The 27,380-nt window shown below is 39.3% G+C and overlaps 1 protein-coding gene across 1 annotated transcript; it reads right to left on the bottom strand.

Moving 5' to 3' along the window:
- Window positions 1-98: 98 nt before the first annotated feature.
- Window positions 99-26,352, bottom strand: LOC307126683 (uncharacterized protein). The gene is made up of 3 exons (XM_079817326.1): window positions 26,106-26,352; window positions 25,836-25,987; window positions 99-1,739 (listed from the first exon to the last, which is right to left on the bottom strand). The coding sequence occupies exons 2-3, from the start codon at window positions 25,918-25,920 to the stop codon at window positions 469-471; spliced, it is 1,356 nt and encodes a 451-aa protein (XP_079673452.1). The 5' UTR covers window positions 25,921-25,987; window positions 26,106-26,352; the 3' UTR covers window positions 99-468.
- Between the last annotated feature and the right edge of the window lie 1,028 nt (window positions 26,353-27,380).

Genomic DNA, 27,380 nt, shown 5'->3' with positions numbered 1-27,380 from the left:
ATGAGCTATAACAGTTGCCAAATTAAATCCAGACTGATAACATATGCTTACTTGCACATTCTCCCACTAAATTGCAGTGAAATGATCATTATCTCATTCAGTTTATGACCTTTTTTATTTACATTCTTTCATTTACATTGTGGCATTTTCCAGCAAGACACAAGTTTAACTAATAATTTGATTCTGAGGTATCAATAAGTAGAATGAAGTATTGCAGCTAAACAAACGAAATTAGAGGGCATCCACCATGCTCAATATTTGAAAATATAGCATAGAATCAAAAAGGTATTTAGTAAAGATTGTAAATAAAATGAGTGGTCATTAAGTTAGACAATCAGATTGGACACATTTAGCTGTGTAGTTACTATAGCCTTAGTTTCACAGTTACATACTTTCCAGTGACTTTTTAAATTGCAGAGCCATTTAAAACCCTTTTCACACTAGGAACACAAATAGGGTCTCAAATCTTCATGACTTTTCAGGTGTATCTGTAAGTTTGACAGCAAAAGAAAACTTCTTGCTACACAGATAAGTTACATTTTCTTTATTCAAGAGTGAATGTGCAGGTGATGTTTGAAATAGCCTTTTTTTTCCTCTAAACATCGTCACACTCTGAAATGCGAAACTCTCTTCACACTTAAGACACGTGAACGGCTTCTCTCCAGTGTGAACTCTTATGTGAGTCTTAAGATTTCCTTTAAGTGTGAAACTCTTTCCACACTGAGGGCAGGTGTATGGCTTCTCTCCAGTGTGAACTCTTACGTGATCCTCAAGGTTTGTTTTGTTTGTGCAACTCTTTCCACAGTGATGGCACATAAAAGGCTTCTCTCCGGTGTGAGTTATTACATGATTCTTAAGATGATTACTGTCTGTGAAACTTCTTTCACACTGCTGACATTTAAAACGATTTCCTTTTGAGTGAATTCTCACATGGCGAACAAGATTTTCTTTACATCGGAAACATTTTCCACACTGATCACATGTGAATGGCTTCTCTCCAGTGTGAATTCTCATGTGGCCTTTAAGACTTTCTTTTTGTGTGAAGCTCTTCCCACACAGTTTGCATGTGTAAGGGCTCTCTCCAGCATGGCTTCTCATGTGGGAATCAAGGGTTGCTTTACGTGTAAAACTCTTTCCACACTGAACACATATATATGGCTTCTCACCAGTGTGAACTCTCATGTGCGTCTTAATATTTGCTTTTTGTGAGAAGCTCTTCCCACACAGTTTACAGGTGTGAGGGCTCTCTCCAGTGTGATTTCTCATGTTGGAATTAAGGCCTTTTTTCTGTGAAAAACACTTTCCACACTGACGACACTTGTAAGGCTTCTCTCCAGTGTGAAGTCTCATGTGAGTCTTTAGATTTCCTTTTCGATTGAAACTTTTTCCACACTGTTGGCAGGAGTAAGGCTTCTCTCCAGTGTGAATTCTCATGTGGACATTAAGGCTTCCTTTTTCATTAAAATTTTTTCCACATTGTTGGCAGGTGTAAGGGCTCTCTCCGGTGTGAATTCTCATGTGGACTTGAAGGTTTCCCATTCGATTAAAACTTTTTCCACACTTTTGGCAGGTGAAATAACTTCTATTTGCTGTCTTTTGGGCTCTTTTTAGTGAGGAAGTCTTTTCAGTCTGTGAGCATTTAAAATATTTCTTTCCAGTTATGAAATCATGTTTGTCATTCAGATGTTTCTTTTTCATTTCATTCAGTTCTTGACTCTCCCCTTTCAGCAACATTAAGTCTAAGGCAAAAAAGACAAATACAAGTTAACCCCAGTTTAATAGTATAGAAAGCAACAGACAACAAAACATTACTGTTACTGAAAGAGGTGTTACAGAATATACAGGTGCTGGTCATATAATTAGAATATCATCAAAAAGTTGATTTATTTCACAAATTCCATTCAAAAAGTGAAACTTGTATATTATATTCATTCATTACACACCGACTGATATATTTTAAATGTTTATTTCTTTTAATTTTGATGATTATAACTGACAACTAAGGAAAAACCCCAATTCAGTATTAAGACCAATACAAAGAAAGGATTTTTAGAAATCTTGGCCATCTGAAAAGTATGAGCATGTACAGCACTCAATACTTAGTTGGGGCTCCTTTTGCCTGAATTACTGCAGCAATGCGGCGTGACATGGAGTCGATCAGTCTGTGGCACTGCTCAGGTGTTATGAGAGCCCGGGTTGCTCTGATAGTGGCCTTCAGGCCTTCTGCATTGTTGGGTCTGGCATATTACATCTTTCTCTTCACAATACCCCATAGATTTTCTATGGGGTTAAAGGGTTAGTTCACCCAAAAATTAAAATAAGCCCATGATTTACTCACCCTCAAGTCATCCTAGGTGTGTATGACATTCTTGTTTCAGACGAATAAAATCTGAGTTATATTACAAAAGTCCAGGCTAATCCAAGCGTTATTATAGTAGTTATAGTTGCTCTGTTTTTGAAGTCCATAAAAAAATGCACCTGTCCGCCAAATAACGTGCTCCACGCAGCTCCAGGGTGTTAATGAAGGCCTTCTGAAGCGAATCGAGGTGTTTGTTTAAGAAAAATATCCATATGGCTGACCGCCTTCCGTGTTAAATTTATGGAAAAAGTGTTGAAAGGTCCTCTGCCGATCGAAAGACTAACGCGACCAGGTACGCTCGTCATGATGTCTGGATCAGAATAAGCAATATTACGCTAAAAAAGGCACTCAACAAAAGTAATGCTGTTTGCAATATAAGCCATGCCAAAATCAAATACTCAACAAACACATCTAATCTAAAGCCCTATTCGGACGGCAATTGTTTCTCACGTGGAAGTCCGTAAAAATACATTTGCATGCCACCTCAGTGATAAAACTCATGCATTTGGAAGGTGATTTATTCATGGTAAAGGAGCGAGTTTTGTGATCCTGCACACCTGGGAACCTGCTCACATGGTCAATAACATGATTGTATGCTGTAATAAAATGCCTTGGTATAATAAGAATAAATGCCTATTTAATTTAATAATAGGAAAATAATATCCTAATTGTTATGTAATTATTTTGATCTGTTTAAAAATGGGAAGATATAAAGACGCAAATAGTTAAAATGTTTTTCTGTCTTGTATTTTATCTCAAAATAATGGATGTAATTTTATTCCACATGGAAATGAGCAGAAATAAGTTAATACAGCCTCTTATTTACATGAGGTTAACATAATGCTGCTTGGTTATTTTAACATATATAATCGCTGCCGTAATAACGGCCCATTTCAAGTGTTTACGTGCGTTTCTTCTTTTTTTTTTTTGAGTGGTGATTAAATATATTGCTCTTGTAAATAATTGCCAGGATTTCAGTAATAAAAGTCTAGGGCTGAATCCGAAATCGCCCCCCAATTACCCTCAAATAGGCCATTATTTGAAGGGACAGCCATTTATAGTGGTGTCCGAAACCATAGTGGACGTTATTGAGTGCACTCATTCAGTCCAAACAATGGCTGTCCGAATTATTTCACTCGCTTTCATTCACTCCTTCAAGTGAACTGTATTGGGCCCAATCCCAATTCTATTTTATACCCCTTCGCCTTCCCCTACTCCTACACCTACCCGTTCCCCTTGCCCCTTAGAGTGGCAAGGCGTAGGGGTGAAAATATTCCCCTAAGAAATGGGACACCACTACTATACCATTACACATCGTCATACCCCTTTTCTTTTATTAGTGTCCTGTGACATTTAACCAGTTTGAACATCAATTAAGTGCGTAGGCTATATCAGGCACAAGCACGTTTAACAAATTACTCACTCCCAACGTTGTTGTGCACTGTATTTTGACTTAATAAAACGGCGCTCGTTTTCAGTTCAAAAACGTATGAGCCTTAGAGTTTCCTAAGATGATACATGATACATAGAATGATACAGAACATTCAAGACTAGTGAAGCCGCTTTTCCATCGAGCCAAACTGTTCTCTTTGTTTATTAACCGGTCCATTCCGTGTCAGTCGTTGCCTTGGTAACGCAAGAGTTTACAGACGATACGCGATGTAAATATCGACTGCGTTATGAAGGATGACGAGATAATAGAGAATATATGTTTTTTTTTTTTTACTATTATTAATATGTTCACATCACTCAAATAGTGCGTTTAGCAAGCTATGGAGAAACTGGCAGCCAGGCAACACACAAGTGATCGATCCCAAGTGGCAACATACACACAATCTAGCAGCACGGAGTCGGTGGAGGGAAACTCCTCATACCCCTTTAGGGCTGAACGATACATCGAATTTTCATCGTCATCGCGATATGAACTCGCGCGATGAACACATCTCAACCGACAGCCTGACACGATGAATAAGGGAAAACAGTTTATTACATGCGCCAATCTGAGTAACGTATTCTGAATACTTGGATTACTTCCATATTGAATAGGCTACGTGCACGTAACTAAGGAGTTCTACTTCCGCCGCCTTGAGTGTGCGGTCGACCATTTCCGGTTTGCGGACGGCAGGTTTTGATTGCGAACAATGGCATATTTTACCCGTTCTCTTCAAGGCCTCCCGAAAATAGACGTAAACGACGTCCACAAGATTGTCGACCAGTGCTCACCTGCACCCGGTAGCAAGCGGGAAAAGGGATTTAGATTGTACATATCAAGTTACATCCATAACTTTGAAGGTGAGTAGCGATAACGTTACCTCAGCTGTTAGCGGCTAGATCAGCTGTTAAGGTTTCCATTGACTTGCAGCCAAGTATTTTAACTTACATCAAATCGTGTCAATATTACAACGTACTTTATTAGTGTTATTAAATACCTTATGTTGATATGATTATCAACTGTTGTGTGTATTTTTAATGTGAGTTTTGTATTTCCTCTCAGTGTCCAAGAAAGATCCAGTGACAGGAGTAGTGTGTGTGAGGGCGTTATGTCATCCGTCAATGGACAGATCTAAACCACCTCACAGTTTAAGTGTAGGATGAGTGTAGCGTTAAGATGGTTACCCATGTTCCAGGGTTAATCGTGTTCATTTGGTTCAATCGTGTTCTTTTGGTTCTTTGCTGTAGGTTAACCATGTTAATTTGGTTGACCATGTCCCCCATTCACGGTAAAAACGACCAGTATACGTTTAGTGCTACGTTACTACAATGTTTTCTCTAACAGCAATCAGTGGTGTAGTATAGTTTGTTTTTCCAGGTATGCTGAACATCCCAGGTGAAAGGTGAAAAGCATAAGATAGGTATATAAATTTATGTAAACCTGCTAAGTCTAAGTAGGTATACTGAAATCTTGGTACTTTTTTAGTGGGGATTCTGAGTGTACCTGCAAATCAAATAGACTGCTCCACTGACCACATTAAAAGAAAGACATTAATAACAGTGCTTACAAGAAGGGGCTGTAGAGCTGGCGTACTCGTCAGATTAAGACGCCGCGCAAACCGACCCCCGCTTCCCAGTATTTTACTGGCAAATGTTCAGTCTCTGGACAATAAACTCTGCGAGCTGAGAGCGCGGATCTCTTTCCAACGAGACACGAGGGACTGCTGCATTATCTGCCTTACAGAAACTTGGATGTCCGCTGAGATTCCAGACTCAGCCATCGAAACCACGGGGTTCTCCGTGCATCGGATGGACAGAGAAAAAGATCTCTCCGGGAAAAGCAAAGGCGGGGGTGTGTGTTTTATGATCAACCGATCCTGGTGTGATCAGAGGAACGTACACTCTATCAAGTCTTTCTGCTCTCCTGATCTGGAATTTCTCATGGTTCTGTGCCGACCATTCTGGCTACCGAGGGAATTCACCGCGGTCATCATCACAGCGGTGTATATTCCCCCACAAGCCGACACAGACCGGGCACTGAAGGAACTGTATAGGTCAGTGAGTGAGCAGGAAAGCGCGCATCCTGAGGCTGCGTTTATTGTGACCGGGGACTTTAACAAAGCCAACTTCAAGCGCATCGCACCCAAATACCACCAACATGTTAGCATCAACACGCGAGGGAACCGTGTTTTAGACCACTGCTACTCCCCCTTCAAGGAGGGTTACAAGTCCCTCCCTCGCCCACCATTCGGCAAATCAGATCACGCGTCCATTCTACTTTTGCCCGCTTACAGGCAGAGACTGAAACAGGAAGCACCCGCCCTCAGAACCATCCAGTGCTGGTCAGACCAATCGGACTCTATGCTACAGGACTGTTTTGATCACGCGGACTGGGAGATGTTCCGGTCGGCCTCTGATGACGACATCGAGGTCTACGCTGATAGCGTAACGTGTTTCATCAGGAAGTGCGTAGATGACGTTGTTCCGACCAAAACAATTCGGCTGTACCCAAACCAGAAGCCGTGGATAAATGGGGATGTTCGCGCGGCACTCAATGCGCGGACCTTCACTTTTAACTCTGGTAATGCGGAGGAGCATAAACAAGCAAGTTATGCCCTCCGGAAAACAATCAAAGCAGCAAAACGCCAGTACAGGGACAAGATTGAAGGACAGTTCAACACCACCGACTCCAGAAGCATGTGGAGGGGAATTAACACCATCACAGACTATAAAGGGAACACAAACTCCACCGTGAACACCGCTGCCTCTCTCCCGGACGAGCTCAACACCTTTTATGCTCGCTTTGAGGGAAATAACACCGCCCTCACGGAGAGAGAGCTCGCGGCTGAAGATACAGAGGTTAGTGCACTCTCCGTATCTGAAGCGGATGTTACCTGATCCTTCCGGCGGGTGAACGTCCGAAAAGCTGCGGGTCCAGACGGGATTCCCGGCCGCGTCATCAGAGCGTGCGCGCGCCAACTGGCTGGAGTTTTCACGGACATTTTTAACCTGTCCCTCTCCCTGTCTGTGGTCCCCACATGCTTCAAAACGTCCACCATTGTTCCTGTACCTAAGCAGTCAAAAACACTCTGCTTAAACGACTGGCGTCCTGTTGCTCTGACCCCCATCATCAGCAAATGCTTTGAGAAACTAGTCAGAAACCACATCTGCTCTGTTCTCCCCCCCTCACTGGACCCACTGCAGTTTGCATACCGCAAAAACCGCTCCACTGATGATGCCATTTCATCAACAATTCACACTGCTCTCTCCCACCTGGAAAAGAGGAACACATATGTGAGAATGCTGTTTGTAGACTACAGCTCAGCATTCAACACCATTGTGCCCTCCATACTTGACATTAAACTCCGGGCTCTCGGCTTAAACAGCTTGTTATGCAGCTGGATCCTGGACTTCCTGTCAAACAGACGCCAGGTGGTCAGAATGGGCAGTAACATCTCCTCACCACTGACTCTCAACACTGGAGCCCCTCAGGGCTGTGTTCTCAGCCCACTCCTGTACTCTTTGTACACACATGACTGTGTGGCAACCCACAGCTCCAACACCATCATCAAGTTTGCTGACGATACGACGGTGGTAGGTCTCATCACTGACAATGATGAAACGGCCTACAGAGAGGAGGTGCACACTCTGACACGATGGTGTCAGGAGCACAACCTCTCCCTCAACGTCAGCAAGACCAAGGAGCTGGTGGTCGACTTCAGGAGGAATGAGAGAGAACACCGCCCCATCACCATCGATGGAGCACCGGTGGAGAGAGTCAGCAGCTTCAAGTTCCTCGGTGTCCACATCACAGAGGAACTCTCATGGTCCGTCCACACCGAGGCCGTTGTGAAGAAGGCTCATCAGCGCCTTTTCTTTCTGCGACGGCTGAGGAGGTTTGGAATGAGCCGCCACATCCTCACACGGTTCTACACCTGCACCATAGAGAGCCTGCTGACTGGCTGCATCACCACCTGGTACGGCAACAGTACCGCCCGCAGCCGCAAAGCCCTGCAAAGGGTAGTGCGCACGGCCAGCTGCATCATCGGAGGTGAGCTTCCCTCCCTCCAGGACATTTACGCCAGACGATGTGTGAAGAGAGCTCAGAGGATCATCAGAGACTCTAGCCACCCGAACCATGGGCTGCTCTCACTGCTGCCATCAGGCAGACGGTACCGCAGCATCAGATCACGCACCAGCCGACTCCAGAACAGCTTCTTCCCACAAACAATCAGACTCCTTAACTCTTGACCCATCAGGATCATAACACACACTGGACAGAATATCACTCAGCACAACCCACTGTAGATAAACACACATTATATACACATTTATTTATCATACAGCATCTATTGCACTTTGGATTTCAATTTTTCAATCTGTGAATAATATTTTATACTGTACATTGTATATTATTATTACTATTATAGCGTAATGTATATTGTTTAGTGTATGTTTAGTGTATATTGTTTAAAGTATATGTATATTGTAAGTATGTGTATATTGTTTAAAGCTGTGAGAACTACACTCACATTGTGTAAATTATTTATTGTTTATTGTAGAGTTTACTGTGCTGTGAGTAATTGTGGGCGCATCAGTGTAATCTGATGCTGCTTTAAATGTTGTACATGTCATGTCATGACTACCATGTTGCTCGGAACTGCACCTAAGAATTTCACCTACTGTTGCACTTGTGCATATGTAGAGTGACAAATAAAGTGATTTGATTTGATTTGATTTGATTTGATTTACAAGAAAAAAAGTTAACTTTTTTTTACTAGCTATTTTAACTAAAAGTGTACAAACATAAATAGTAGCTTACTTGAGTAGTCCATATACATTTATTACATCAGTTATACTACTTTATATATATAATTTTTTTTTAAACATCTTGTTACAGGTGGGGCTGAAGGACTCAATCCCCGTTGAGCTGGCTCATCACAGCTGTACATGTGTAGCTGGATCAGTGCTCTGTAACCATTGTGTGGCTCTACTTTTCCAGTCTGCACATTATTCTCAGCTAGACATTCCAGTTGTTCCACCAGTGCTGAGCTGTACGGAGAGTGAACAACAGTGGCACAAGCCAAGAACCCTGGCAAGTCTTGGAATAATGTAACATTAATTTCAATACTACATCTGCACACACCCCCACACACACACACACACACACACACACCCACACACACACATCACTGCTTATTGCCTATATACACAGGGTGTTAAACCAGGCCCTGTCGAGAAGATGGCTGTGATGTCTGCCAAACCAAAGCAGAGGACCATGGCTGAGGGAGTAAGGTGAGAACACTCAAAAAAATATTTTTGTCTAAATATAAGTTTTATGTATTTGAATTACATTACAATTTTCCATCCATTTGGACTACATAGTTTTAACATAAACAAACAAATAAACTTAATGTGATTCATATTTGTCAGTCAAACGTAAATGAAATAGGTAAGTTTTATGTAATGGTACACAGAAAAATGCCCATGATAAATTAACACAGCCTAGTGCACACTACTGAGATAAAGTACCATTGAAGCAGTGTTCAAGTTAATGAGATAATTGAGTGATGATTGAGAATTAATGATGAACACCTGATGATAATGAGCAGAATCACTGACGGAAAGAGAAACACAAGAACTACAACTGACTTCAGCCACAGCCTTAGATGAAATCAACTGAAGATAAAAGAAGACATTAAATCTCTGAAGATATCAGTAGATGAGGAATAAACAACTTCACAAACAGCATTATGAGCTTCACGCATTACTAACCAGACTGACTTTATTTCTGTAATTTCTGTTTTAATGAAAATAATAGTTTCATAGTATGGAAGTCACCATACTGGAGATGAGTGTCTGCTTTAGTTGGGCTCTTGACCCTGAATTTGTTTAGCTTTAGTTTTTCTCTGGCTCCTTTAACTGTGTGTTTATAAAGCACATTTGTTATTTCAAGGGAATCCAAGAGAAAATATTATCAGGTGATGTTGGCTATTTGTTTTGGCCTGAATCACTGTTCTAATTTAGAGGCTAATTAGCTGGTTATAGAGGTAATGTGTTATTAATTGTGTTGTATTATAGTATTAGCCATGGGATTATGCAGCACAAGATACAGGACGGTTGTGTTAATTGAATAATATCCAGATAAAAAAATAAAAAAAAGTGCACAAAAGGTTTTAATCTACGGCATTACTTAGACACACACAGACATCATGAATCAGCGTTTGAATCTCTACAATGGTGACAATCAAAAAAAATTAAGATAAACAGATCAACTTTGAACATAAAACAAGCAACTAAAATGTCACAACAAAAACAGCAAAGGTAAAAGCAATTAGTAAGTATCAAAGAAAATTTGTCAATTCAGATGCATAATTTATTCATGCCGCAATGCATGCTGGGACACATGGGGGGGGGGTTGATTGGTGGTACCCAACATGCACTGCAGCTTGAAGATTTTAATTGATTGTCACCATTGTTGAGATTCATACATTGATTCTTGATGTCTGTGTATATCTAAGCAATGCCATAGATTTAAATCCTGCATATTATTAGAATACCACAACAGTTTTGTAACTCATGCTGTAGAATCACATGGCAACTATTATGAATAAAACAAAACTATTAACACAGTACCACAATAACCAGAGTATTAGACTCCGAATAAGATCAGTGATTTAGCCACAGGATGTCATTAACAATATATAAATAGCCAACATCACCAGAAATTCTCTTGGATTCCCTTGCCATAACAAATGTGCTTTATAAACACACAGTTAAAGGAGCTAGAGAAAAAAGTTAAAGAGTTAAGAGCCCAACTAAAGCAGACACTGATCTCCAGCATGGTGACTTCAAACAAAACTATAAACAGAAAATTACAGAAATAAAGTCAGTCTGGTTAATAATGTGTGAAGCTGGTAATGCTGTTTGTGGAGTTGTTTAATCCTCTTCTGCCAAGATCTTCAGATTTAATGTCTTCTTTTATCTTCAGTTGATTTCATCTAAGGCTGTGGCTGAAGTCAGTTGTAGTTCTTGTGTTTCTCTTTCCGTCAGTGATTCTGCTCATTATCATCAGGTGTTCATAATTAATTCTCAATCATCACTAAATTATCTCATTAACTTGAACACTGCTTCAATGGTACTTTATCTCAGTAGTGTGCACTAGGCTGTGTTAATTTATCATGGGCATTTTTCTGTGTACCATTGCATAAAACTTACCTATTTCATTTACGTTTGACTGACAAATATGAATCACATTAAGTTTATTTGTTTGTTTATGTTAAAACTATGTAGTCCAAATGGATGGAAAATTGTAATGTAATTCAAATACATAAAACTTATATTTAGACCAAAATATTTTTTTGAGTGAACTTGGCTTGTAGTTAGTATCTATTATTTAACCCCTTCAGACCAGAATTATGTTTAAAGTTTCTGAAAAATATAAAAGTACATTTTCCCAGCTCATGTGGCTTCTATAAATTATAAAAATGTTTGGCTTTAATTGTAAAAAATGTTTTGTCCATTTCAATGGATGTCAGGCCAAAACAGGTGTACGTCACAAAAATGTACCAACATAAAATTAAATAATAAACATACAAAATTGTTGGTATATACTTAAACTTTTCAACAGTGTACCATTTCAACTTTAATTTTGAGGTTTTTGTTTTACAGATTGCACATTGTTTGTAGCAAACTAAATAATTTAGAATCAATTAATATGGTCATGTTAGAGTCATTTTTGTGCATCTTTCTTTTTTTTAGATCAAAAACTTATTGGTCACAGACCAACATTACAACATTTTAACTTTAATTGAATTATATTTTAACATATAGGCTGTAGTAGTAAAAAATACTATGGAAGTCAATGGCTAATGTCAACTGTCTAGTTACCGACATTCTTTAAAATATCTAATATTAATTCATGTTTCTCAATTTGTTTCAAATAGGTCCACACTGTACAAAGCCATCAGTGGAGAGTTACTGGATCTGTCTGTTCTCAGAGTGTCGGAGATCTACAAAGAGTTTACCCCTGTTTCTGCACCAACCATTTGTACAATGGGTATCACCTGTGAGGTGCCACTAGTGGACTCTGCACTCGGTTTGGTACAAGCAGGCAGCCCCCTGTCATACCAACAACCCAAGGCAAGAAGTCGCCCTGTTGCTCACCATGATGCTCCACCATGCCCAGATTTGCCATTGGCTGGCTGCAGACTGGAGACATCATGCTGTATGTTTGTTTTCACTGAGCATCAACAACTGCACTTCAAGTCACTTGAGGTTACCTGGGAGATGGCTAATAAAATAGAGGATGCAACTAAGAGTCAAAGTTCATCAGCGGACTGGCATAGGCTGAGAAAACCCAGACTCACTTCCTCACATTTTGGGGAAATATGCCATGCTAAACCATGCACCTTAGATAAGATGGCAGACCGGCTGCTCAAAGGGGTCCGTCAGACAGCAGCAATGAAAAGGGGTCTCGAAATGGAAGCTGATGCCATCGAAGAGTACTGCAAGCTCAAGAGGGTGAACTACTACCCTTGTGGCTTCATTATACACCCCGACACTCCATGGCTAGGTACGTCCCCAGATGGGGTTGTCTTTGACCCAACAGAAAGTACTGAATTCGGCCTTGTGGAAATAAAATGTCCAAATGTTAAGAGCTATGTGGATTATCCACATCTCAAAATGAAAGACGGCAGCCTGGAATTGAAGCAGGGTCATGGCTACTACTGGCAGGTGCAGGGTCAGCTGCTCCTAACAGGGATGGAGTGGTGCGATTTTGTGGTGTTTGCGGAGGAAGACACCCTGATTCAAAGAATATACCGGGACAGTAGTGTGATGCAGAAAATAAGAGAGAAAGCAGACTTCTTTTTTTTCTACACATACCTACACAAATATTTGCTGTAATAAAATGAATTATCAGTAAACAAAAACTTCTAAGAACTCTCTCTTTTAGGATTGACCACTGGACTTAAAGTGTACACAGCAAAGGTGAACCCATACCAATGTATTGCTAGATGTTAAACTAATATTCAATGAGTCAGGCAGGAGGGGAAATTAAACAACAAAAAGGAGACCAAGTTAATTTCAAATAAATAATTTATTAGTTAAAAAAGGCAGTAAATGTAAGCAAAAACTAAATTGTGGTGTGAATCAGTATGTTTGTAAAAAAAAAAAAAAAAAAAAAAGGAAATTGAGGAAGAGGAGCAGCCAGCCATGAAGCAAACAGTCAGATTTCTACCTGGCTCTTGTGTTCTCTCCAGTCTTTGACCAGAGGTCCATTTTGGTAGTTGCACAAGATACAAGATACAGTGAAAAGTTGGCTAATGCTCCCTGAAATAGACAAAGGGATTACAGTGTCAAAAAGTTTGTTCTCCTTAACCCGCCTGATTAGCCTTTCAACATGAACTCTCAGCCGCGCAATCGACTGGGTCTCCAGGACGTCCTGTGCTGCCATTTGGTCCTTGTTGGAGCGGAAGGCAGGCCTGTGAAGTTTTCCTGGCACAAGGTTGTCCACCCTAAAGCCCTTGTCCACCATCACAGCCATGTCAGGGGACAGGAGAGGTATGATGCCAGACAATCTGAAGAGCTCACGGTCACTGATAGAGCCCCCATAGAGTGCAGAAACAAATGTCAGAGGACCATGTGGTGCCATGCCAATCATGGCCTTGAAGGTACAGTGTGATTTGTAGTGCGAGTACACCTCACTCTGTAGCACAAGTGAGGATGGAGTTTGGCACCGCAGTTCTGTGCAGTCAACAATGACCTGAGTGTCTGCATATTCCTTGAACTCAGGAGGTAGGTTGGCTGTGATTTCTTCAGGTGTCATCCAGATACACACAGCTCCCAGTACACAGTAAAGAAAGTTGGCCCAGGTTGTGATGATCCTGCTGGCTGTTGTCCGATGGATGTTAAATCTGTGGCCAAGCTCTCTCTGTGTGCATCCGGTTGATAGATAATTTAGAAAAAGAAATAACTCATCTATGGGCAGCAACTTAGTTGATCTGTTTGATGTTGTCTTCTCTGCCACAGAGGCCGATGCTTCTCTTGCCACACTTGTCACACGGATCATCCTTGATGTTGCTGGTTCGATGAGCCTCCAGAATGCCATCAGGTGGTCATAAGAATGGAATCTTTTAAACAAAATACACAAAAATAACATTGTTGTTAGAATGGTTTGGGTAAGTTACTCAAAATTATGAATTACTAGATAGTAATTACATCTTCAATAATTAGATTACTGTACAAATTACTCTCCAAAAATTATTTAATTACTTATTACTTTCTATAATCTATATCATCCTCGACTAGTTAAGCGAACCAAGAATAGACATGAAACTTAATTCAGTCAAAAAAAATCTAAAACGACATAATTTATTCTTATTGACTGACCAAAATATTACAAATGTGAGAAGGATACATAAAACATGCATTTTAAAGTTAGACTTTAAATTATGATGTTATTTCCACTATTATTATACTACATTTGTTTTACATGAAGAAAAGACAATAAAAGGTTGTGTCTACACATCTGAGTACTGTAAGTAGCACAAGTTTGGGCCTGATCATATCCTTATGTCAGTCATTACTTGTACTTTTGATATTTGATGTACACTTGAAGGAAAATACTAATCCTCTTGTAAGGTGTACTTTTAGTGGAGCAACATTTTACATGTGTAGTAGCCCCCTTTACTTTCACTAAAGTACATGACTTGCGTGAATTTTTTTTTTTTTGTCCATGGCTGTTAATATGGTACAAGACATCAGCTTCCTGCAATTCAAAACACCTTAATTATGACTTACCTGGTATAAAATCGGATGTCCTCGTCCGATCCTGCAAAGCGCTTCAGTCCAAAACAACTCCGTAGCTGGAGAGCCTGAATTTGTAGTTCGAGCTCCTTTACTTTCTGGCGAAGTGTTTCGTTTTCCTCAGCGAGCTGATCTGCGACCATTGCTGTTGTAGGAGTAATACAATAATCGTGATCTGGTGCCAGGGTAGCCACCTCCATCTCCTCTTCCGAGTTGATTTCATGGGCAGGAGGAGGGCTATACGCTCTGGGTCTCCGCTCCCACACGCTCGCCCTCGGCGCCGGTATTTGAAAATTATTCCAGGAAAAAAGAGCAGGAATGGCCCCTTTCTTCAACCTCCTCAGTTTACCCGGGTTGTTAACAAAATCGCCCTTTTGGAAATGCCTGCTGCAAACACGACTTGTCTTGCTTGGGGTGAAGTTGTCCCGCCGCACTCTTACCACCCATTCGGCTCTCACCGACACATCCACTGGAAAGCTATGAAAGCTTATAGTACTGTTGTACCTGGACGAATTCGCACACAGGGGTACACAACAATGGAGTGCGGTCTTTTTCACGCGTTGGTACACCAACCGCCTCTCTTTTACCCGAAATCCGCTCATATTGAAACTTTTTCTACTGTACGTCTACTCAAAACTAGCGCCTCCAGAAACTAGCGACAGGAAGTAGCCGAGCGCACACTCAAAACACGGAAGTTAACCGGAAGTTCTATTGTGCACGTAGGCTATTGCATTTTATAAGTGTAGGAATGCGGCCATCAAATCCTGCTTACTAAACATATATTATAAAATATTTAGCTAACGTCAAACGGGGCCAACGGCTCTTGGGCTGGTAAATCAGCGCATAGGAGAATGTAAAGTCGCACGTCAACTAAGCAGGAGCACCGGCGGTGGGCGGCTAAAACACTTTGTTTTGTTTGTGAATGCTGTTTTACGTGAATATTAATGACACGAGTGAAGCACAAAGCTTAATTTACAAAATAAATAATCGGTTCGCAATTAAATGTTACATCGCAGCCATGGAAACATAAGGATTTATGCCGAATGAGAGAGGAAGCTTTGTGTGGTGAGACAAATTTAAGATTGCTTGCGTTTTGCTATCTGGTCACACGATTTTCCTCGAATTTAACAATAGGCTTAGGCTTACTCCATTTTATTCTACTGGACATGTAATCTCTTATTTGTTTTCCCAAATCCTCATTTACGTCTCTCACAGGGGATTAAACGTTTCTTCCTTGTTTGATTTATTTAGGAGTAGGCTATATTCACATCATTTACTGTGGTAAAGTAGAAAACGGAGTAGGACAGATACATTTTACTTCAAACTTTACTTTATTTAACACAGTTTGTGCTTGCTATTAGACTTGGTCAAGTTTATGTGTATAGCGTATTTCATATACGCCGGAGATTTTTAGTTTCGCTTTCTCTCACAGCGCATAATCAAACAAAGCCTAAGTTCTTGACCCTGCGGAAGATAATTTCGTTCTTCACATTTTACTACAAGTAGCCTATCAGTTCTGTAACATGAGGAGAAAACATGAAGATATTAAAAAACTATGCTTCTTTCCTGCTCGTGTCTTCCCTTTCAGCGCAAAGAGGCACGTCTGTGAGGAAATATAAACACATTTTTTCTTTAACTAATATTTAACTTATATTATTTATATTTCGATTATTTACAGATATTTATTTAAATGTTTTACAGACTGTAGTTTGTTGTTTCACTGACGGAAGTAGGCCTACTCAAATAAACACGCATGTTTGAGCCTTATATATATATTTTTTTTTTCAAAATGTAGGCTATTTAATTGATATATATGTCAATCTCAATTAAATAGCCTACATTTTGAAAAAGAAAAATTTAAACGAATAATATATTGAACGAATATATAACGAATTTATATATATAATAGGCTATATAAAAAAAATATATATAACACGCACGTGCGTGCGTAGCCGCCACCCCCAAACACCGCGCTGCACAGTTACACTGCAGTGTTATATTTCGTTCTCCCTTCTCTTTCTTTAATATGAAATGCTGTTTGAATTTCCAAGATAGAAACGCATTCTTGCCCTGGCTCTGTTGTTCTGGCTCCATCTCTACCTCTAGCTCCCGCTGCTCCTGTCCGACTCCATTGTGACTGATCACGCAAACCATGCATTTTTTCGTTTTCATATTGGGGCTTCTGAGAAATGCATTGAGTTGCCTTAAAGCAGCACTAGGTAACTTTTCAACCTTCATAATATATTTCCAAGACTCTTGTGATGATACATCGTCTTACAATAGGTTGAATGACACGTCTGCCATAGCCTGACGGGGTCTGTATCGTTTTTAATCATACTTTTAAACTTCGGGTTTCGGGTAGTAACCCAAGAACAAAAAGAACTACAAAATTCGACTGCTTTATGGCATATACGTCACTTTCACCACCACCCCCACTTCCTTAAATTCGGACGTGCAACTAAACAACTATCGTTTGTTTGCCGGATGTTATAGTCATGGCCGAAGCAGCACAGACAAATAAGAAGCAAAGGTTTTGTCGGAGGACAGCAAAAAGAGGAAACGAGAAAATGATCGGATTAAAGGCAGGACGAGGATCAACATTGGGCCAGCGTTTGCTCGTTGGCGTGAGCTGAAGGAGGAGGGGCTACATTCTTGCAAGTAAATACATAAGACATACAAAATCATATTTTAGGAGACCTAACATGTCTGTGATATTTGTTTATTTGTCTTGCCTCAAGCTATAATGCAAATCGATTTTTCAAATTTGCAGATTCATCTATTGTAGCTTGATATTATAATATTGACGATATATGGTTATTACCTACCACTCAAACATTGAATTTAAGTATCTTAGATTCTGTAAAACGGTAACCAATAGACTAGGCTACTATAATGACGCTGGCTTGTAAACGTGAGCATCGCGATCATTTGGCGTTTGAAAAAAATAAAACCCATGAAATGATATTCATATGACATGCTGAAACATATGCCACTGTACCTGGGATGAAGACATTTCACACGCGACGCAAGCAGAACACCTGCAGTGTTCAGGGCTATCATGGTTGTCATGTCAACAAATGCACGTGCGATGCATCCCCTGATAGAGTTTACGACAGTAGTAGAGGACAATACTGTTTCCCAACTGTAGGGGGACCCCGAGAGCAAAACCTACCTAGTGCTGCTTTAATTTATTTAGAGAGTAAATAAACTCATGAAACAGAGAAGTATGGTTACTGTTATCCATTGATTTCAACAATGTAACTGTATTCTAAATATCAACTATTTAAATTGTAAGTGTAACGGAATACAGTTACTCATAATATGTATTCTGAATACGTAATGCCGGTACATGTATTCCTTTACTGCCCAACACTGAACACGACCTATTAAAGCACTGAGACATGGGAACAGTGTAGCTAACATTCACATTTGAATATTTATCGCAAGTCATATCGTCATCGCAATATTAAACAATGTTATCGCACATCGCAGCTTTTCCTCATATCGTGCAGCCCTATACCCCTTCGTTCGATGTGTGGTCCTGAAAAATCTTAATTTGAAGGGCTATCTGGCCCTTGCCTTTACCCCTACCACTCCAGCCAAAAGAGAATCAAGACACCCCTACCCCTTCACATGAACGCGCAAAACGAAGGGGTTGGGGAAAGGGAAGGGCTAAGGGGTAGAAATGGGATTGGGCCAAAGTGGACTAACGTAGGGAATAGTGAATGAGGGTTTTGGGGGCAATTTTGGATTCAGCCTAGATCTTTAAAAGGGTGTTAAAACACATTCTTTCGAAGGCTTGATTGTGTTTGTGGGGTGCACTGTAACATGTGTTCATGCTTCATTTTTAAAAAATTGCATTATTTTTCATATACTTTATTTATAAATAATTGCATTATTTTTCATATACCATTATTCTACACTGCTCTGTCCCTCCTTGTAAAACGGTATGATGGTTTCTGGGTTGTATGAAGCCAGTCCCTCAAAAATACGCAATGGGCTCAGATTGGTTAGCTGGCCCAGTGTGTTGTGATTTGCTTACTGCCTAGTGCACGTTTGTTGGAAACGTCACGCCCCTTACCTTTACCGGTAGACTGTGCTTTGGGTAGAATTAGAAACAATGGCGTCAATAAAACCATACCAATTTGAGCCCGAATCAGACCCAGACAATTTTAGTGAAGATGATCGAACCTGTTCAGTCCTCAAGAGTAAAGACTGCGGATCTATAGTGATCGCTACTGAATGGCATTGTTACTTTTGTATTTTTAGAACGATTATAGCCGAGTATCTGTCGCAAGAACTATTAACCCAAAACAAACACTAAACATTGGCTTTACTATAGTAGCCAAATCAAACACAGAACCATGTTTAGCATGCATGTAGATAAACAAGCATGTAGATAAACAATACATAAAAGCTCTAATCAAAGAATAATTTACACTAATGACAAGTTCGCTGTTGAGATTTAAAAAAAAGTTTGTAACATTAGGTGTTTGTCGGATAACGTTAAGTATGAATGAGCATTTAACAAACTGGTTTGCAGAGCCAAACAGCGTTGTCATCTGTTTACTTCCTTGCTACAACGTACAATTAACAATACGAACTATTACAGGAAAACACATCGCCGAAAAATAAATCATACTTACAGGTTGTGGCCCGTAAACAGCTTCTGTTTTTAAATCCATCTTTCAGGACAAGCCGTTGTGCGAATCCTTCATTTAACTCGCAACGATTGTGAAAGCTTTCCTCTGCGAAATGTGCAGCGGGAGCCGCGCGCGCTGTTGTGCATTCACACACTGGCAGCGTTTGTCTCGCGCAGCTGAACCGCAGCTCGTGTATTGCAAATACAGATGAATATTGTCCATTATGTCACATTTTCCGGTCTTCTCCTCCAACCCCTGTGTGTCTCGTGCTTTGATCTCGTGCGACCTGTTCCCCTCTGTCTCATACACACATACATTTAACAGGTTGTATGTTACAGGGCTCTACATAGCGACCTTTTTGGGCGCATTTGCACCTGAAAATTACTGCGTGCGACTGTGAAAAAATATTTAGGCGCACCGGTGCGAGTGACCCGATCGATTCTCATGAATAGATGTATAATACAATCGGAATAAAAATTACAACTGCCAAAGTTCATCAACACTGACTGAGCAACAGTTAAGTTTCGTTCTGCGATCGACTGCTTGTCGATTAAAAACAACAACAACAACAACAAGAACCGTACAGAACCGAAAACCGTGACCCTAAAACCGTGATACGAACCGAACCGTGGGTTTTGTGAACCGTGCCACCCCTACACACTAGCTAAAGTTAGAAAAGTGAAATCGTGGTTTACCACCCCTTTAAGATGCATCCAAATTACAGTGAAGCGCAACCGTACGGTGCTCTGCAGTGGTCAAAAGGGATATAAACAGTGAATTTTGAAGTGATATATTCTTGAAAACTCAGAGATGTGGATTCGGACAGCAATTCAATTACCACACAACCTTGGTGTTTGTCAAAAAACAGTAGGTAATTCAGCAGGGGATTTTTACATGGGTTTTACATAGGTAAATTCTGGATTCGGATGGCAATAAAATCACTGACCGTATGAAAATATCTTTATAATAAAATATAAAGTACTTTATAACCCAGTATTTTTGTCTTGTTTCTAGTCTAAATATCTAAAAATATCTTAAATCAAGATGCATTTACTAGATAAGTAAAATGACATAAGATATTTTTTCTTGTTTTCTTGAAAATCAAATTAAAATTGAGTTTTTGCTTAAAAAAAGCAAAATTATCTGCCAATGGGGTGAGAAAAATAATCTTATTTGTGTTTGGGACAGAAACAAGAATTCAATCAGAAACAAGATTATTTTTCTTACCCCATTGGCAGATAATTTTGCTTGTTAAGCAAAAACTCACTTAACTTTGAAACAATATCTTATGTCATTTTACTTATCTAGTTAATGCATCTTGATTTAAGAATTTTTTAGATATTTAGACTAGAAACTAGGGCTGTAATCAACCAAAGAAAATCTTGGTCGACTGAAGTCCTGAAATTTTCGACTAAAAATCGACTAAAAGCTATTAATTTAACGTTAAATTAATTAGCTGCGCACTGTGCGCAGTACTTGGTAGCCTTGTTATAAATAAACATTAAAAACGAGTAGGCTATTTGCAGTATATTAAATCGTTTTTGACCTGATCATTTTGCACTGAAATGAGTCTGACACACGAGTCTCTCGGCTCTGACAGCGTTGCATCACGTGCACCTGCGCAATATCAAAGCCTATGATTTCCGAAAATATAGTACTGTTGTCAACTAGTGATATCATCACAAGAACTTTTGAGGAATATGCAACATAATTTATACAATTGTTTTAGTCATAATTTATTATGATAACTGACAGACACTATAATTTCAGCCGCTCTGTGCAGCTCGAACAGGAGCTCAGCTCAGTTTCGTGGCTGAGACACGAATAGACTATTAACTTAAAGCTTTTACTCTTAAACACAAAAGGCACATCCACTTTAATAAAAACGGAATATTTATTAAACAAGCCAGATCAAGAGCAGAAAAAACAAAATAAAGTGCATAACTGAAAAATAAAGCATAGGCTCAAAACTAATACAAATAGTGGGCACAGCGCATCGCGTATTAGTCTCCAAATAAAAAAAACATTTAAATATGGCAATTCTGATATGATCATATAGCCTACTCAAAACAGACGGGGCAAACTAACGCAGACAAGTAAGCTTACCGTCTTTAGGTGATATGACATGTTTGTCGTCGAGCTGTGATATGCAAACTGTTGCTTGCAAAATTCGACTTTTTTCCCATTTTCTATCTTTTAAAAATGCTGCCACACTGCCGATGTCTTTGTTGACATGGTAAAAGAGGACTGACTAGGAAAACACTCTCACAATTGAATAAATAAAATACAGCAAAGTAGCCTACTTCAATCTAGGGCTGTTGGAACGAATTTCGATAGTCGAATACAATTCGAATATTAGAAAAATTCATACTAATCGAATGTTAAAACTACTATTCGAATGGGTTTAAAAAACAATAAAATATTTAATTTGTTGACTATCTTTAGCGTAGATCTCAACGGATCTCGAGAAGTGATACAGTCACAACAAAGACGCATTCATGCTGCTTAATACCGCTAGCTACCTCGACCCGCGTTTCCATCGGCAAATTCATTTGGAACGAGACTAGCAGCAGGAGGTACGTGAGAAAGTAAAAGCGGAGCTGATAGCGATTGCGGAGGAAAGCTATGAGGAAGATGAGGAGGGAGCAGCCATGGCGAAGGGGACACAGTGCCAGGAGAAAACCGCTCTCAGTGTTTGGCGATCTTTTTGGGAATGTTTATCAAGGTTAGCCTACCTTGGACATTGGCAATATGTTGCAACAAGAAATGCTGATCTACGAGAGTGAGACCCCGCTACCCACCGACGGCGATCCACTGTCATGATAGAAGACATCAGGGTCTCCGCGCTGCGGAGCCAGGCGAAAGTATAAACAAGGCTTAATGGTGCGTTCACACCGGACGCGATTCGCGCGAGTGATTTACATGTTAAGTCAATGCAGAGACGCGAATAGGCATTTCTCCGGTGTGAACGCCACATAAGTACTCTCACATTGCCCAGCTGGCACGACGCTACTTGAGCATCCCAGGCACCTCGGTTAGAGCAGAAAGGGTTTTCTCCACGACGGGGATTATAGTAAATAAAAAACGCTCTGCACTAGATCCAGAAAACGTAGATTGCCTTGTGTTTTTGGCCAACAACCTTTAGGACCAAATATTTACATGTTTAAAGGACATGTTTATTATTATAGCCTGGCCTATAGCCTAATGTTAGTGTCACTGTTACGCACTTAAGCAGCGCACATTGGTTTACTTTTGTTCTACATTTCTTTAATGCTAATTTGTTTGGATAAGTTTGTATTTTCGATATTGAGCAAATTTCGAATTGAAAATTGTATTGTCAAATTTGAGCATTTAATATTCGAATATAATTTGAATATTTAAAAAAACAATGAATGAAATTTGAATGGGATAATGGAGGAAGATTGACAGCCCTACTTCAATCTGTCTCTCTTCTCCAGTGGGTTGGGCTAATCCAAAAGAAGTGAAAACAAGGGGGGTGTTCTGAAAACACCCCCATTAGCAATTAGTGCTTTCCACCTGATGAAATGAACGCGGCAAAACTGATGAAATGAACGCGGCAAAAAAACGACCAATCAGAATTTTGGTCGAGCCAGAACGTATCGACTAACAATCGACTAATCGACTGGGAGATTACAGCCCTACTAGAAACAAGACAAAAATACAAAGTAAGAAAAGCATTTTTTGCAGTGAAATAATTAGTCCGAATAGGGCTTAAGAGCACACTTCCAATACAATCTTTTTGACAGAAGCATTTAGATGAATATGTAAATATGTGCTACACACCTTCCTCTTAATAACAAAAAACAAAAATGATCTGATCATAACGATGTGGATATTTTTGTTTAAGATATTAGCAGTTAATTTCATGTAAACCGGATTAGATTGCATCTTTTTAAGCAGAGGTGAAACTTAAAGTCTGTCCCAGCCACAGTCTTTTTTGCGCGTACGCAACGTTTATACATCCGGGGGCGTATTACAGAAACTACAGATAAAATGATATTTTGTAAGATAGGATAAGAATCCTAAATCTAGTTAAGATTTGTTTCTGTAATACTGAATTAACTTATCATATCTTAAGTTAAGACCTAAGATAGAACGTTTCTGTAATACGCCCCCTGATGTATAAACATCGCGCATGCACAAAAAAAGGCATTGAAATGCACAATGTTTTCCATGCACATATCAGGATTTATAAAAAAATAAACTAGGCATAGATATGTGGGCACTGTACGGACACTCTAGACCAGTGTTACTCATTGCACGGCTCGCCCAGCTTAATTTGCGGCTCGCATGGCAGTAAATAATACAGTGAAATGATCATGCAGTCAATACACTTATTTCATATAAACAAGCAGGGCTAACATAACCCATTAAAAATTCAAAGTGCCTGGTTTATTACAAATAATAAAAAATACCCAAAACAGCGGCATTACAAGATGGAAATATCAAATAGAAAATATACATTTTGGGGCGCTCTGCCCTTAGGTACATGACTCACTGCGGAGTGGCCAGTTTTGGCTGTCTTTCCTGCTCTTAACTTAGAATGTGCTCTTATAGATAAGAGATTTGATTTGAATTTTTTTTTAATATTTTGTCAGTGATGCGTTGAGTCAGACAATTATTTACACTGCATGAAACAAGGCAACATCCTAAAATATATGTTTACCTTATAGCTAAAACTGCCTACATTTGATTTATTTGAAGCTATTAAAAATACTACTTAGCAAGTGGAAAGATTGAGAATAACTCTTTTCTGAAAACTTTCTCAATGTATTTTATACCATCTTGATTTAGCCTATTTATTCTAAAACAATGTAATGTGACGGCACATAGTCCGTATCTCATATTTTCCTCATGTCTTGTACCGTTAAACATGGTGTCACATGGATGGAAATATGCATGGTAATGATATGTAGATGAGATTATGCATAGTAAAACTAGGCTTTGTAAGCTCCATATATGGTTATTTCGGGAAGGAGATGCATGTACGCACAATCTTCCACGGTCTGAGTTTTATGAAGGGAATTTTGCGCAGGTTCTGCCGTACACATGGTTTTATAAATGTGAACACTTTTGCGTGCACTTTCAGGATGAAATCTACGGAGAGTTTTATACATGAGGCCCCTGGTCTTTTCTAGGCTTGATTACTGCAATGCTCTTCTGGCTGGACTTCCAACATGTGCAGTCAAACCTCTACAAATTATTCAGAACACTGCAGAACGTCTTGTCTTCAATGAGCCCAAAGGGGCCCACGTCACCTCTCTTTATCTCTCTGCACTGGCTACCACTCACTGCTAGCATCAAGTTCAAGGTATTGACGCTTGCTTACAAATCCACCACAGGCTCAGCACCTGCATATTTCCACTCACTCTTACAAGTCTACATCCCTACCAGAAACCTGCAATCTGTATTCAATTTACGAAGAAAGTGTAGCGCCTCTTGCAGTTCAAAATGCTTACGCTACATCCAACGTCATCGTAGCGCCAGTTATGCATTTTACGCTACGTCATCGGTGTGCCAGCTACGCTTTTATACGCTACGTCCGACGTCATAGTAGTGGCAGTTATGTTTTTTTACGCTACGTCATCATTGTGCCAGTTACGCTTTTTTTACGCTACATCTGACGTCATCATAGCGCTAGTTACACTTTTTTATGCTACGTCTGACGTCATCGTCGTGCCAGTTACAATTTTTCCGTAAGTTGAATACGGAAGGCAGTTCACCGGAACCTAGATTTTTTACTTTATAATGTGTTAAATACGGATATTTTTCTTACAAAACCCATTGATATGCTTTAGAAGGCCTTTATTAACCCCCGGAGCCATATGGATTATTTTTATAATGGATGGATACACTTTTTTGGTCTTCAAATTTTGGGCTGCCTTAAAGCTTGAAAGAGCCAGGATTTTTTTTTAAATATATATAACTCTGATTGCATTCTTCTGAAAGTCATGTCATACACCTAGGATGGCTTGAGGGTGAGTAAATTATGGGATAATTTTCATTTTTGGTTGAACTATCCCTTTAAAGCCTGTACAAAAACTAGAAATCGTAAAATCATGTATCAAACAGTATGCATTTCATTTATTAATAACTTTTGTGTGGTTCTGGTTACTTGGTGGTTTCCTTATAAAGGTACAAAAATTCAAGTTTTTAAAGAATGGACCCCGGGCATCTGCAATTGATCGCTGTTGGGCAATTAGTGTAGATGTAACAAAAATCCCTTTCATGCAAAATAAAAAATTAAAGGGATAGTTCACCCAAAATGGACAATTCTGTCATCATTTACTCACCCTTAAGTTGTTCAAAACATGTATTAAGTTCTTTCTTCTACTAAACATAGTAGAAGAAGAAAGTTTGTAACCAAAAAGTTGATGGTAGCCATTAATTCCATTGTAGGGTTATGGTCAATGGGGTGTTTGTACACTTGGAGACAGCATTAGTATTTGTCTGGTCATGTGATCACAACTTGTCTGCCCACATGAGGGGCCATGTCAAAATATGAGTGTCCCACTTTAACTAGGACACTCATATGATATTCTTCAAAATTAGTTTTGATAAATGAAACCAACCTGTTTGTGCCTCAGTATCTTCTTGTTTCACTCTGAATGTTTCTTTAATCTTGATGTCTTCACTCTCCTCTTTAATAAACTCCATCGTTATAATAGTGTCACATGGATCTCTCAGTTGCTTCACCAGGAGTTTTTCTTCGTGTTTTGACAGTCTGTCATGTTGAAGATGAGAATAATTAACATAGAGGAAAACAAATCCAAACTAAATCGCTTCTTGTTTACAATATAGCGCATTCACGACATAGGGAGTAGAATGAGACGTATGGCTACCTTTTCTGTTACTCCTGTGTGGATGCTCTTACCTCAAATTATTCCTTAATAATTTTCATTAACGTTAGATAAAGCATTACAACGTCACTTTCAACAACAGTTCAGTTTACAGACACTAAAAAAACTACAACTTTGGATGAATTTTGTACTAATTTAGTTTGTATCGATTTAATACGTTAAATGCTTAATAACAAAACCTTTCTCCTTCCAAAAGACGCAGGACCGTGGCGCAGCCTTATGACATCGCACCGCAGGACCAAAATAAAAGTGCTTCTCACGAGCTGCTCTCTAGAACAGCTAGTCTAAAACCTTTACCTATTCTTTAACCTACAATATGATTTCCTCATAACGTAATTTCTTAGTGTGCATTCAGGTTTCTAGTTTTCTCCACCAGATTGAGGACATCCAGCTGTCCCTGTCATTCAAATGGCTAAATAAATACCAAACAATTTTTCTATTGAAAAAAATTATGTGAGGATTATGTTTAGAGGTTGGGTTAGGACGGAGATATAAAATATCATTAGCATAGAGCGGTTTAGTCTGACATTTTCTGATGAACAGATTTAATTTGAGCTTTTATTCACATATAAACATTTATCATGCACACATTCATATATGGATAAGCTCGAGTCATATATTGTTTTTACCTGAAAAGAGGGGATAAATAGAACTTGACCATTTAAAGAAGAAAAAACTGCCACTAGAGATAGTGATTAGCATTTACTCTGAAGTTCCTTTCAAAGCAACTATTTCACACAGAGTACTATTATTGACCTTATACATTATATCTCTTATTGCAGGCAGAAGATGGCTTATTCGCTACATGATTCTTTATCTATCGCTCAAGCATTTAATCAACATTTTTCTTCTGTCTGGTCTACTTTAGTATCCTTCTTATTTTAATACTGGCACTTTTAATGAGACTTCATCTTGTAATAGTTTATTTTCATTTAGGAAGATCTTACCAATTGATGTTCAGAATGCCATTAATGAATTAAAGGTGACTAGCGGTGTTGGATGGGATTGAAAATAGGTTTCTTAAATTATCCTCTCATATTCTTATGTTTCCATTAGCTGATTTATTTAGTCTTTCTTTGTCTACATGTGAGCTGCCAACTATCTGCAAATGTGCACGCATTACTCCACTTCATAAGGGAGGTGATGTACTTGATCCTAATAATTATATCTATTATATGTTCTTTATCTAAAGTTTTTGAAAAATTAATTTGTAAACAATAATATATATATATATATATATATATATATATATATATA

This window comes from Gobio gobio (assembly GCF_949357685.1).
Source record: "Gobio gobio genome assembly, chromosome: 5".
Taxonomy (NCBI): Eukaryota; Metazoa; Chordata; class Actinopteri; order Cypriniformes; family Gobionidae; genus Gobio; species Gobio gobio.
The sequence above is the reverse complement of the archived record's forward strand: the minus strand, read 5'-3'. Positions and strand labels throughout refer to the sequence as shown.

What these genes read in the sequence shown, in the direction of transcription:
- LOC307126683 (XM_079817326.1), bottom strand. Translation starts at nt 25,920, where the DNA reads ATGGAGTTTATTAAAGAGGAGAGTGAAGACATCAAGATTAAAGAAACA. An exon ending in AGATACTGAGGCACAAACAG is followed by an intron (nt 1,740 to 25,835) that starts GTTGGTTTCATT and finishes TTTTTGCCTTAG; the next exon opens with ACTTAATGTTGCTGAAAGGG.